Genomic DNA, 13,739 nt, shown 5'->3' on the forward strand with positions numbered 1-13,739 from the left:
AAAGTATTAAGTTGGTAAATGCAATCATTTTTATGTATTCAGAGCTCATAAATCAAGTTTCCAACTAGGCTGTGAACATTTCATAATAGACTGTTGTTTCCCTGAAAGATGGGGCAAAAACTGGGGGATAAGCCAATAGTGAAGGAGGTTCAAGTGTCAACAGTCTTAAAAACAAGGGCAAAAGGGAACAAAAAGAGTGACTTCTCTCAGCCAGAGTCCTCCCCCGCTTGATGACACATCTGCCTTAGGAAAGGAAAGGGTATAAACTTTTATCTCTTTCCAGGGAGATATTTAATGCTGCTGCTCAGAAAACATCAGAGCTGAACTATGCAAAAAACCATGTCAGAATGACAAGCTAAGCGCTGAACTGGTACAAGATGTTTAGGTGAAGGAAAGCTGGCAGCAGGGTCTCTGTAGGGGGTGACTCACCCATCTTCCTCTTTATGGAAAGTGCCTCAAGTCCTTTCAATCAAATGAGCTAAGGGAAGCTTTCAAAGAAGCTAAAAGAAAGGATGTTTACTGCTCCATAGATTGAACGAAGAAGAACTACTTCAAAAAGTTATAATTTTATAGAACTGTAGGAACTAAATCATAGTAAGTCATCCTTATAAATGTCAAATTTGTACCACCGAGAGGGAAAAGCCACTAAGGTTCAAGAGAGATGATTAACAAAAGAGCAAAGGCTCTAGAACAGTTCTGGCTGGCAGTGAATTCTAAGAAGGACTGATAAGACCCCACTGGGGCTTCTTCCTCTGCCACTGCAATTATGGAAACCTGTGGGCCTCCCAACAGAGGGCATTTGTGGGTATCGTCTGAATCTTTCCATCCAGTGATCAGACAGATGTTGATAAAACATGTAAACAGGCAATGGGATCCTGTCCTAGGCTGCAAAGTGGCATCCTGAGCAGACTCACTGTTCTTTCTGAGGCAAGAGCGTTTCCTGTAAGTGTATTCCCATGCCTTCTCCAGGCCTGTGCACTCCTCAGCAGAGAGCACCACTCTTCACTCACCAGACAAAAATACTTGCCAACATCAACATCTGAGAACTTGAAAAGTTATGAGGGGCAAAATCAGTGCCAAGACCCATCACTTTCTTTTCTGTAACACTAAATTTCACCTCTTGATCTCTGACCCCACAGAGACGTTTTGCCTAAGACTTCGCAATTCTAGTCTATCCTCTAAATTTTCTAAGTGCCAAGTATTCTTTACCTTATCCAAACACTCCTTCTTTCTTCAACAAAAGGGTCTGGCATGGCGCTCCCATATAAAAGAGAACTTGCCAGTGTGCATGTCACTCTGCCACTCAAGCTTGCTAGGGGCTCCCGATCACTTTCCAAGGCAAAATGCACAAACCTTCAAAGGTATAATTTTCCACCTATTCTATAGATTGGATCCTATCTTCTGCCACCCTCAACTCATGCTCTGTTTTTGTAAGCTTATTCTCTGGTAAAGTCTCAGTAGTCAAACTCCAGGGTTTTTGCTAAGGGTCTTGTTTTTGGTGGAAAGAACACGGGCTTTGAAGTCAGACAACACTGGACTCTCATCCCACTTTTGCTACTTATTTAGCTATGTGGCATATTCCTCAGCATCTCAATCTCAGTTTCTTCATCCAGGAATAAAGATAAATAAGGCCTGTCTCAGAGTTTTTTGAGGGAAAGAAGATGGTATGTGAATAACTTCTGACGCATAGTAGGCATTCAATAATTAGAAGATACTGTAATTAATATCTTTGAAAATTTACTCCCTTTATTTCCCCCAGCTTCAAATAAAAGGTGTCAGCTCAAGTCTAGAATGTCTCACTAATACATGCTACCTAGCCAGGAAAGTGTAGAAAGGTCCCTGTGAAAACCCCAAGAAATTCATGACCAGCCTGACCAACATGGAGAAACCCCGTCTCTACTAAAAATACAAAATTAGCTGGGCCTGGTGGTCCATGCCTGTAATCCCAGCTACTCAGGAGGCTGAGGCAAGAGAATTGCTTGAACTCAGGAGGCAGAGGTTGCGGGGAGCCGAGGTCACCCCATTGCACTGTAGCCTGGGCAACAAGAGTGAAACTCCATCTCAAAAAAAAAAGAAAAGAAAAGAAAAGAAAACCAAGAACAACAGAGAGGGTAAATATATGATCATAACCACAATGGAGTGATTGAAATAATCTTGCTCATGTGTGAATAGTTTCTACCTAAAATCCAACCAATGCTGTAAAAATAAGTTTTTATAAAGAACTCAATATTCAATCTTTTTGCCTCAGCAGTCCCTATATTTGACATTCCATTTGTCAGAAATGTATCCCCCTAGCATTTACTAAGGACACTCCTACTCTTCCTTCCAGGCTCAGCTCAAGAGCCACACCTTTCTTGACATTACCAGAGGGACTTGCTCCTGTGATTCCTTATCTTTCCCGTGTAGCACATAAGACACTGTCCTGTAATTATCTATTTTTGTGTCTGCAGCCTAATTAGATAGTAAGTACTATGAGGACACAAGATTAATGCTCAAAAGCAATTTATTCAATTTTTTTTTTTTTTTTGAGACAGGGTCTCGCTCTGTCACCTAGGCTGGAGTGCAGTGGTGCAGTTTTGGCTCACTGCAACCTCTGTCTCCTGGGTTCAAGCAATTCACGTGCCTCAGCCTCCCGAGTAGCTGGGATGAAAGGCGTGCGCCACCACACCCAGCTAATTTTTGTATTTTTAGTAGAGACAGGGTTTCACCATGTTGGCCAGGCTGGTCTCGAACTCCTGGCCTCAAGTGATCCGCTCACCTCGGCCTCCCAAAGTGCTGGGATCACACACCTGAGTCACTGCACCTGACCTTCAATGTTTCTTTAACTGAAGTCCATTTGTCCATCCATTCAAGAAATATTAATAGGCTTAGTATGTTCTTATATATGAGAAATAGCACTAAGAGATATATGCAAAAACTATCAGCACAATGCATTTTTTTCCTGTTTTTAAACCTTTTTTATTTTAAGTTCTGGGGTACACGTGCAGGACGTGCAGGTTTGTTACACAGGTAAACTTGAGCCATGGTGGTTTGCTGCACAGATCAACCGATCACCTAGATACTACGCCCAGCATGCATTAGCTATTATCCTATGCTCTCTCCCTCTCTCCCTCCCTCCGTCCCCCTCCACAGGCCCGAGTGTGTGTTGTTCCCCTCCGTGTGTCCATGTGTTCTCATCGTTCAGCTCCTATTCATAAGTGAGAACATGTGGTGTTTGGTTTTCTGTTTCTGTGTTCGTTTGCTGAAGACAATGGCTTTCAGTTCCATCCATGTCCCTGCAAAGGGCATTATCTTGTTCCTTTTTATGGTTGCATAGTATTCTATGGTGTATACAGTACAATGCATTTTTAATTTTCAGATAAGAAACTGTGTGCTTAACATAGCTAATGAGGCACCTGGAGCAGGAGACTCTTGTAAAACAGCCAAAACAATACCAAATAGTGCCCAACATGTAATAAAGTGAAAGAGCTAGCATTTCCAATACAAAAGACATGCTATTTCGCTGTCTGACAAGTTTACTACCTCAAAACATCTAGTAAAATACAAGTCTTTTATATATACGAATGGACTCACCAATTATAATAAAATTAGCTGACAATCATGAAGTACTTTTTTATTTAAAAAGTATTTTATTTATATCTATTATAGTATTCTTATTTGGTATCAAGAAAATCTCAAGCTAGCACCACAACAGGTCTAACTAAAGTGATTCTAGGATACCATAGTAAATGACACACTAATGTAACCCAATTTATTCTTGACAGATCTTTACTGTAAGTCTGGACTATACAAGGAATTCCTACTCCTAAGATGGAAGAAGTATTCTCTCTGCAGGGCTCCTAAACCAAAAAGGAGTTAACACTCTAAAAGAATGAAAATCAGGCCAGACATAGTGGCTTATGCCTGTAATCCCAGCACTTTGGGAAGCTGAGGCAGGCGGATCATTTGAGGTCAGGAGTTCGAGACCAGCCTGGCCAACATGGTGAAATCCCCGTCTCTACTAAAAATACAAAAATTAGCCAGGCATGGTGGTGGGTGCCTGTATCCCATCTACTCAGGAGGCTAAGGCAGGCGAATAGCTTCAATCCGGGAGGCAGAGGTGGCAGTGAGCAGAGATCATGCCACTGCACTCCAGGCTGGGTGACAGAGTGAGATTCTGTCTCAAAAAAAAAAAAAAAGAATGGAAATCAGACAAACATTTTTTTTACCAAATTCAAAGATGAGGTAAAGGCACACAAATCCTGCCATCAAGGAACAACTCCCTGAAGTCTGGCTGACTGCAGCCCTGTATCAGTCCTATTCACGGTTGGTGAGGCAATTCTCTCTGTTTCAACAAAGTTTTTGCTACCCCCAGGAAAGTGCTCAGTAGCTATACATCCAAAATAGCAAAATCTGAACTGAAGCTATCCCAGGTTCATTAAAGTAGGCAGAAAGAAGTCCCAAGGACTCTTTCCCAGTAAAACGCTGACTGAAATGAACAGCAAATGCCAATGTCCTAGGAAAGACTGGCCACTGCTCTACTGGATCTCAAAACCTACCGCAGGGGTTCCTGAATGACCCACTGTTAAACTAGCACTGTAAACTGAAATCAGAATTTATTCCTTCTTTCCTACTTTCCCTACCAGCCTGATTATTCCTATATTTAAGAGCTTCATCCCTGGGCATGGTGGCTCACGCTTGCAATCCCAGCACCTTGGGAGGCCGAGACTGGTGGATTACCTGAGGTCAGGAGTTGGCAACCAGCCTGGCCAACATGGCGAAACCCGGTCTCTACTAAAAATACAAAAATTAGAAGGGTGTGGTGGCGAGCACCTATAATTCCAGATACTCAGGAAGCTGAGGCAGGAGAATTGCTTGAACCCAGGAGGGGAGGCTGCAGTGAGTAGAGATCACGCCACTGCATCCAGTCTGGGTGACAAGAGTGAAACTCCATCTCAAAAATAAATAAATAAATAAAGAGAGAGAGATTCATCAATCCAGAGGGATACAAAAACATCTGTCACTTTCATAAGTCTCTCACAAAAGGTTTTATAAATAAGGAGTCAGAATATCAGTAACCCATTATAAAGGTGGAGAGGTCAATTTTTCAAAATTAACACAAATTAACTCACTTTATTCACCCATACAGACTAGATATTGTGTTTCTAATAGGCTCTCTGTGAAACAATTTCTACTGTGCAATCTAGATCTAAGATCTTTTATTGTCTTGTGAAATAAAATAAAATTTTACAAGTAAACTAAAACAAGAGGCAACCACAAACATGCAAACTCTCCCTAGCTAAAGGGAGACATCTAGAGGCAAAAGCTTAATACTGGGGCCTTTTCTCACATCCCTGGGGATCTTAGAGCCATAAAGGAGCTTTTTTAAAGTTCTTTCACTTAGTAATTATTCTCTAACTGTGCAGTTTGCGAATTCAATCCACTGAACAAAGCACTGCTTATCTTAACCTATTACCCGCCATCTAAAATAATATTCCCAAAATTCCAGAAGACTCAAGTAAATCTCATTCATATTTTTACTTTAAATCTCCTTATTCAATTTGTTGGCTCTATTGGCAAAATGGCACAGGCAAATGATGGACATGGCTAGTGATAAGATTTAAATTGATAGGGGTACAGATAGACACAATCTTCACCTGCTTCATAGCAGAACCCCAAAGCAAGCAAGAACATTCTGTGGGGCATGGTGGTGCGTGCCTATAGTCCCAGTTACTTGGGGGACTGAGGCAGCAGAATCGTTTGAACCCAGGAGGCGGCGGTTGCAGTGAGCCAAGATCATGCTGCTATACTCAGCCTAGGTGACAGAGTGAGACTCTGTCTCAAAAAAAAAAAAAAAAAAAGTTAGCTGGGGCTGATGGCGTGTGCCACAGAATGTTCCAAGACCCTCAAAAGATTAAGGCCGAAGAAACTATAATTATTTTAACGAAAAAACTGCCTCTCTCATGAAATGTTTGCTGACCTTGCTGATTTGATCCAAAAGATCTCTAGCTCATTCCCCAATTACTGTAACTAACTCAAATTCCTTCAGGGACCGAATGAAACTGGCTGGTGGAGTGAAAGGCATCAGGGAAGCAGTGGAGATAGGGTAAACTGAAGACTGCATTCCATTTTTTCTCTTAACCCTAAGCTCATCAACTTCCCCACCCTCCCATGCTGACCCCAGACCAGCCCCATTCTCTGTAACTTTGTCTACAGATTTTCCAAACTTTCTCCCCAAATGCTGGAATTGAAGTAAAGCAAATCTGGAAGAGAAAAAGTAACATCAAATGTGTGTATATATAGAAAATGTCTGGGCCAGGCATGGTGGCTCACGCCTATAATCCCAGCACTTTGGGAGGCCGAGGCGGGTGGAACACCTGAGGTCAGGAGTTCAAGACCAGCCTGGCCAAAATGGAGAAACTCTGTCTCTACTAAAAATACAAAAAAATTTAGCCAGACATGGTGGCGTGCTAATAGCTGTAACCCCAGCTATTTGGGAGGCTGAGGCAGGAGAATTGCTTGAAGCCGGGAGGTGGAGGTTGCAGTGAGCCAAGATCATGCCATTGCACTCCAGCCTGGGCAACAAGAGTCTAACTCCATCTCAAACAAACAAACAAACAAACAAACAAACAAAATATCTGGGGTATACTCCCATGTTTTAGTAATAGTTATATGGATATGAGAGTATTATGCTTTTATTTTCTTCTCCTATCATACTGACTTTTTAATAAGAAGAGAAAAAAGTAACTTTTAATTAAAAATAAAAAAAATCAAAAGCCATAGCATACCCAGAGTCCTCAAAATTCTGAAAGTGAAAATAACAAACAAGAAAAATAGAGAGCCAGTATTGGAATATCACATTAACCAAGGAGAAATATTTGAGTGGCTATGTGTCATCATTGTGCTATACTCGCAGATGTCATTTTTAAATAGGAAAAGATAAAATCAGCAAAGAACTGCTATATGTAATGAAATGAGGCAACTGAATTAAAACGTTGAAGTTCAGGCAATTAAGACATCTCCTAACACTTGCCCAAATTTCACAAAGCCTTACCATAAAGATCAGGTCCATGAGGAGTAAAGACATTATACAAAACAATGTTGAGTGGTGCAATCACCAACTTCCCATAATAGTAGCTGTCAATGACCACCACAGGCACCTAAAACAGAGCAGAAAATAGTTTTGCTCTGGAAACATTCTCAAAATGCTAATAGTATAAACCTGAGAATGAAAAACAGAATAAACTCCTAATGTTCCTTTTTTCACATCAAAGTTGCTTTCATTACAACTTTAGGACAAAACAAGCAAAAAAGAAAACTCACCAGAAAGAGTATGAGGGCCACCAGCGACCAATGAAAGAAACTCTTCCACCTGTGTTTCATGACCAGCAAATCAAAGGCGATGGGTAAACTATTTAACAGAGAAACAGACAGTGGGGAGTTAAATAAATACTGATAGAGACAGGTCAGATTCACACATACCTCAAGCTGAACTGAGCATAAAATGCCTCTGTCAGTTATAGTGAGGGAAGAAACCTGGTATGTGAGAGGATGTCCTCACAGGACCTATCAGGGTGCTCTGTATCCCATGGATGCACAAGAAATAGAATTACTGAGCTGCTGGAATGAATTCCATTTGATACACATTTATGGGTAATGGAAATTTAAAATATAAGTATATGTGCCCTACTGTCTTTTTTTTTTTTTTTTTTTTTTGAGATGGAGTCTTGCTCTGTTGCCCAGGCTGGAGTGCAATGGTGTGATCTCGGCTCACTGCACGCTCCACTTCCCAGGTTCGTGCCATTATCCTGCCTCAGCCTCCTGAGTAGCTGGGACTACAGGTGCCCACCACCAGCCTTGGCTAATTTTTTGTATTTTTAGTAGAGACGGGGTTTCACTGTGTTAGCCAGGATGGTCTCGATCTCCTGACCTCACAGTCCACGCGCCTCGGCCTCCCCAAGTGCTGGGATTACAGGTGTGAGCCACTGCACCCGGCCTATGTGCCCTACTGTCTTACACCCACCCTGCCAAATAAGTAAGTACTAACCTCTCCCTTCCATGATTTATTAGGATTTTAGTTATAATGTTATTGCAGACTTTTTTTTCTTGAGACAGGGTCTCACTCTATTGCCCAGGCTGGAGTGCAGTGGCGCAATCTTGGCTCACTACCACCTCCATCTCCTAGGTTCCAGCATTCTCCTGCCTCAGCCTCCCAAGTAGCTGGGACTGACTACAGGCACACGCCATCAGCCCCAGCTAACTTTTTTTTTTTTTTTTTTTGAGACAGAGTCTCACTCTGTCACCTAGGCTGGGTATAGCGGCATGATCTTGGCTCACTGCAACCGCCGCCTCCTGGGTTCAAACGATTCTGCTGCCTCAGTCCCCCAAGTAACTGGGACTATAGGCACGCACCACCACACCCCACTAATTTTTTTGTATTTTTAGTAGAGACAGGATTTCACCATGTTGGCCAGGCTGGTCTCAAACTCCTGACCTGAGGAGATCTGCCTGTCTCACCCTCCCAAAGTGCTGGAATTACAGGCATGAGCCACCATGCCTGGCCCCATCTTTGATTTTATATGGCATTATCATCTCTATCATTGATTTAGCAATGTTGTGTGCTGTCATAGTACCTCTTCTGTGATTTGAACCTCCATGTTGTTACGTAAATTCTGCATTAACATTTTGCTTTTATTTTTTGTCACCCCAACTCCTTCCATTTCCATAGTACCTGTATTTCTCCTTTGATAAGTCATACTTTTAATTACTTGTCCAATATCTGTCTTTCCTACTAAACTGTTAAGTTCCAAAAAGGCAGGAAGCATGACTGTCTGATTTCTAAAATATCAGTAGTATCTAGCACAAAGCATTCAATGAATGACAGTATACTGATTGCTAACTGACTGACTGTGATCCTGAAATCACTTATCTTGGTAAAGGCGGACTCATTGAAATGTGGCACCCAAGAGCTTTTGAGGAACTCAGTGAAATTCAATGTAGATGGAATAGAGAATGAAAGGAAAGGAAGAACTGACAAAAAGAAGCTGGAGAAGTAAAAGGAAGACCATGCAGGGCGTTGTGTGTTATCTTTGAGTCTGGATACCACAGGGCAGGGGTTGGCAAACTTTTTATTTAAAGGACCTGACAGTATATATTTTAGGCTTTGCAGGCCACGTATGTTCTCTGTTGCATAGTCTTCTTCCTCTGTGTATGTTTGTTGTTTTTCAAAAGCCCTTTAAAAACGTAAACACTATTTAGTTGTTGGGCTGTACAAAAACAGGTCAGTCAGCCAACCCTCATAACATAAAGCAATGGAGAAGCTACCATAGAGTTTAAAACAGGGAGGTGATACAACCACATCTGCATTTGAGGAACATAACTCTAGTGAGTTTGGAGAGCTGATTTACAGGGGTCAATACTAGAGACAAGGAGATCATTTAGGAGGCCGTGTAGTGATCCAGGAACAAGGGGGAGTGAAGGCAAGTAATCAGATTCAAAAGATATTCAGGAGATACAATCAATTAACAGGGATGGGAAAGAGAGAAGAGTACAGACAATTTTCAGGTTTCTGGGTCAGTACTGAGGAGACAGCAGTACTATTTACTGGAATAGAAACACGAGTAAAGGAACAGCTATGGAGAGAAGATAATGAATTCAGCAGCTATCTACTAAGCAGCTGGGAATATATGAATGAAGCTCAAGAGAGATAACTGGACTAGACATTAAGCTATGGGAATCACCAAGATGGCTGAGAGACAGCAGAAAGTACAGAAGAGGGCCTAAGATACAATCCTGCAGAATATGAAAATCTGAGAATGTACAAAATAGAATAGAAGAAAGGAATGGAGGTAAGGAAACTAGCCTTTAAAAAGCAATTAAGAAAATTTAAAATGGCCTATTCTCTCAGTAACTCCCCTCATAAAATTTACCCCATAGGTAAATTTCCGTAAGTGCACAAAGATATCTGTATAATAATGTTCACCGGGCCAGACATGGTGGCTCACACCTGTAATCCCAACACTTTGGGAGGCCGAGACAGGCAGATCACGAGGTCAGGAGTCTGAGACCAGCCTGGCCAATATGGTAAAATCCCATCTCCACTAAAAACACAAAAATTAGCCGGGCGTGGTGGCATGCACCTGTAATCCCAGCTACTTGGGAGGCTGAGGCAGAAGAACTGCTTGAACCTGGGAGACAGAGGTTGCAGTGAGCCAAGATCATGCCACTACACTCCAGCCTGGGTGACAGAGCAAGACTCCATTTCAAAAAAAAAAAAAAAAATTGTTCACTGAAGCATTGGGTATAACAGTAAAAAAATGAAAACCAAATGTCTACCAATAAGGCAATAATTAAGTAAACCATGGAATGTTATGCAACCAATATAAACAATGATATAAATCTATTAATATGTAGAATACCTATATATATACAGAATAATTCCATTTAAGAACGTAGATTGGTATGTATACAAATATTTATACACACAGGATAATTTTTCTGGAAAGATACATATCAAACTATTAGCAGTGACTATCTTTGAGGATTGAGCTAGCGGAGAAGAAAATTAGGAATTATTTTTACCTTAGACAATCTGGTACTTACTTTTATTTTTACAATAAAGATATAATCCTTCTAAAACAACCTTAACATCAGATTAAAATATTTTCCTAAATTACCTGTGGTACAGGTAAGAAATTAAGGCAGCACACACTAGAACAGAAGTAGTGGGAACAAAGAGTATAGAAGGAGCTTGGTGGAAAACATGTTGGGGGCAAGAAACAAGACTGGGCCAGGCGCAGTGGCTCATGCCTGTAATCCCAGCACTTTAGGAGGCCAAGGCAGGCGGATCACCTGAGGTCGCAAGTTCAAGACCAGCCTGACCAACATGGAGAAACCCCGTCTCTACTAAAAATACAAAATTAGCCAGGCATGGTGGCACATGCCTGTAGCCCCAGCTACTTTGGGGGCTGAGGCAGGAGAATCGCTTGAAACCAGGAGGCGGAGGTTGTGGTGAGCCAAGATCATGCCATTGCACTCCAGCCTGGGCAACAAGAGTAAAACTTCATCTCAAATATAATAATAAATAAATAAATAAAAATAAAGAATGAAGGAAGACGGGAGGAAACTCAGATTTCAAACCTGAGTGAGTGAAAAAAATCACAGAACAGGGTGGTGCCGTGTGGAGAAAACATCAGCTTGTAGAGTCAAAAAGGCCTGGATTCAAAAGCAAACATAATCTTAAAGGTAAATTATTCAAACTCTCGGAGTTTACTTTCTCATTTATAAAGCACTAATAATTGTATTTCTCCTGCAGAGTTGTTGTAAGGTTTCAAGATAAGGTTTACAAAGGCTTTCACTGTGCCTAACACATAGCAGATGCTCAATGGTCATGACTCTTACTAGAATTAATCATAATAGTAAGTGCTAAGAGAAATATTCTTCCATTTCCCGGAATCTTTGAAAGCCCAATAGATTAACTTGAGATTCTATGCAGATAATATGGAGCTAATCCAACATTAAGGTTTACTATATGCCCAGAGATATATGGGAGAAGAACTGTTAGTTTCTTACCCAAGAGCTGCACTGAATGGCCAGCCTAAGATAGCCCCAGCTGCTACTCCCAGCACAGCAATGGAAGTCTTGTCCATATACCATCCAGTCATGGCTATCAATGTAGTGTACATACAGAAGCTACTAGGAAGGAACGCTGCAAGAGTAAAGAAGTGAAAAAAGGCAGGAGGACAAGAGCTCGAGGTTAATTAGGTATCAATTAAAAACTGATTAAAAATTTACCTACATTGTAAAATGTCAATAAATAAGTACATATTTTGGGAAATGCTATATTAGAAAGGACAGCAAAGTGATATTCCTTTAAAAAAAATGAAGTTCAATGACTCTTATTTTCTCACTCCTGGTTTTTTTTTTTTTTTTTTTAAGACGGAGTCTTGCTCTAACACCAGGCTGGAGTGCAGTGGCCAATCTCGGCTCACTGCAACCTCCGATTCCCTGGGTTCAAGCGATTCTCTTGCCTGAGCCTCCTGAGTAGCTGGGATTATAGGCGCACACCACCACACCCAGCTAATTTTTGTATTTTTAGTAGAGACGGGGTTTCACCATGTTGGCCAGGCTGGTCTTGAACTCCTGACCTTGTGATTCGCCCACCTCGGCCACCCAAAGTACTGGGATCTGTGGCATGAGCCACTGTGCCTGGCCTCTCCCTCCTGTTTTTTTAGGTACCAACCCAATTATACAATTCTAACCATGTAATTCCTCTCCCAACCTACACCTCAAATCAAAAACTCACAAAATTCCATGCTCCCCAGGAACACCCCATGATTATATTTCCAGGAAGGGAATATGCTTTGAAAGACTTAGAGCCATTGTTGACAATTTCTTTATCTTCCATTGGTCTTCTGAGACTGTCCTGGTCCTAAACTCTAGCCCAGGAAATTCTAGAAAGCCTCCTTAAGGGCCAGATGTTGTATGGCAGCAATGCTTTGCACCCTCCATCTGCTGACACAGATAGTCTGGCCTTTAGATAGCCCCCTAATTAGTTCCATCTACCTCAACCTTGTTGTATACAGCAGAGGGTAGACAGGGTCTCTGGAACAGAAACAATTGATTAAAGTGTTTCTAGTAACTCTGAACAAAAATGCATATCTGCCTCTTCCGCTGCAGAAAGTCTGATTCAGTAGGGAAGAAAAATCAGTATCAACTACAAAACAACCACAAGTAATAGGAGTGCGGTTTTTTTAAACTCAGCAAAGGGTTCAGAGGCTCTGTATGAAAAGATGCTTTCAACTTATCTGTGTCTCAAATGAGATTACAAAACTAAAGATATTCTCAGGAATTTTCTACATATAAAGATCAATTGTAGGAGTAGTAGGCCAGGCACAGTGGCACATGTCTTTAATCTCAGTACTCCGGGAGGCCAAGGTAGGGGGACTGCTTGAGGCTAAGAGTTTGAGACCAGCCTGGGCAACACAGTGAAACTCCATCTCTACAAAAAATTTTAAAACTAGCCAGGCATGGTGATGCATGCCTATAGTCCTAGCTACTTGGGAGGCTGTAGCAGAAAGACTGCTAGAGCCCAGGAATTCAAGGCTGCAGTGAGCTATGATTCTGCCACTGCACTCTAGCCTGCCTAGATGAAGAGCAAGACCTTGTCACTTGAAAGAAAAGATGCTGGCTGTGGTGGCTCACATCTGTAATCCCAGCACTTTGGGAGGCTGAGGCGGGTGGATCACGAGGTCAGGAGTTTGAGACCAGCCTGACCAACATGGTGAAACCCCATCTCTATCAAAAATAAAAAAATTAGCTGGGCGCGGTGGCGCGTGCCTGTAATCCCAGCTACTTAGGAGCCTGAGGCAAAAGAATCACTTGAACCTGGGAGGAGGGGGTTGCAGTGAGCTGAGATGGCATCACTGCACTCCAGCCTGGGCAACAGAGCAAGACTCTGTCTCAAAAAAAAAAAAAAAGAAAAGAAAAGAAGTAGCAAAGCAACTTTAAAAACATGTGAGGTATACCCTTTACCCAGTAAATGTCAAATAATAGTGATGCCATCCAAAGCTGTCAGTTCCAGCTGCAGTGTAGAGGACAAAGGGAGCAGAGTAATCTGAGGTAGAGTACAGATGCATTTAGGACAGGCTCTCAAAGTCAGTCTGGAGTATAGCCCTGACATTGATGTATATCAGAACATCAATTCTGATATATTCAATACAGGAAAAGTAAGTATATAATTTTGTGCCAGATACTATGTT

At 41.7% G+C, this 13,739-nt stretch overlaps 1 protein-coding gene across 5 annotated transcripts in view; it reads right to left on the reverse strand.

Annotated features, from left to right (window-relative positions):
- ALG9 (ALG9 alpha-1,2-mannosyltransferase) overlaps positions 1–13,739 on the reverse strand; it is a 95,972-nt gene that overhangs the window by 67,477 nt on the left and 14,756 nt on the right. For all 5 annotated transcript variants that reach the window (XR_002730896.2, XM_023208214.2, XM_023208215.2 and 2 more), the window contains 3 exons: positions 11,551–11,686; positions 7,303–7,390; positions 7,034–7,139 (listed from right to left, as the gene is read on the reverse strand). Coding sequence is in view for 4 of the 5 variants with exons in the window: in XM_023208214.2 (XP_023063982.2) it covers positions 7,034–7,139; positions 7,303–7,390; positions 11,551–11,686 (330 nt within the window). In the remaining variant the exon portion in view is untranslated. The remainder of the gene's footprint in view (positions 1–7,033; positions 7,140–7,302; positions 7,391–11,550; positions 11,687–13,739) is intronic.

The sequence above is a fragment of the Piliocolobus tephrosceles genome, chromosome 13, assembly GCF_002776525.5.
Source record: "Piliocolobus tephrosceles isolate RC106 chromosome 13, ASM277652v3, whole genome shotgun sequence".
Classification (NCBI taxonomy): domain Eukaryota; kingdom Metazoa; phylum Chordata; class Mammalia; order Primates; family Cercopithecidae; genus Piliocolobus; species Piliocolobus tephrosceles.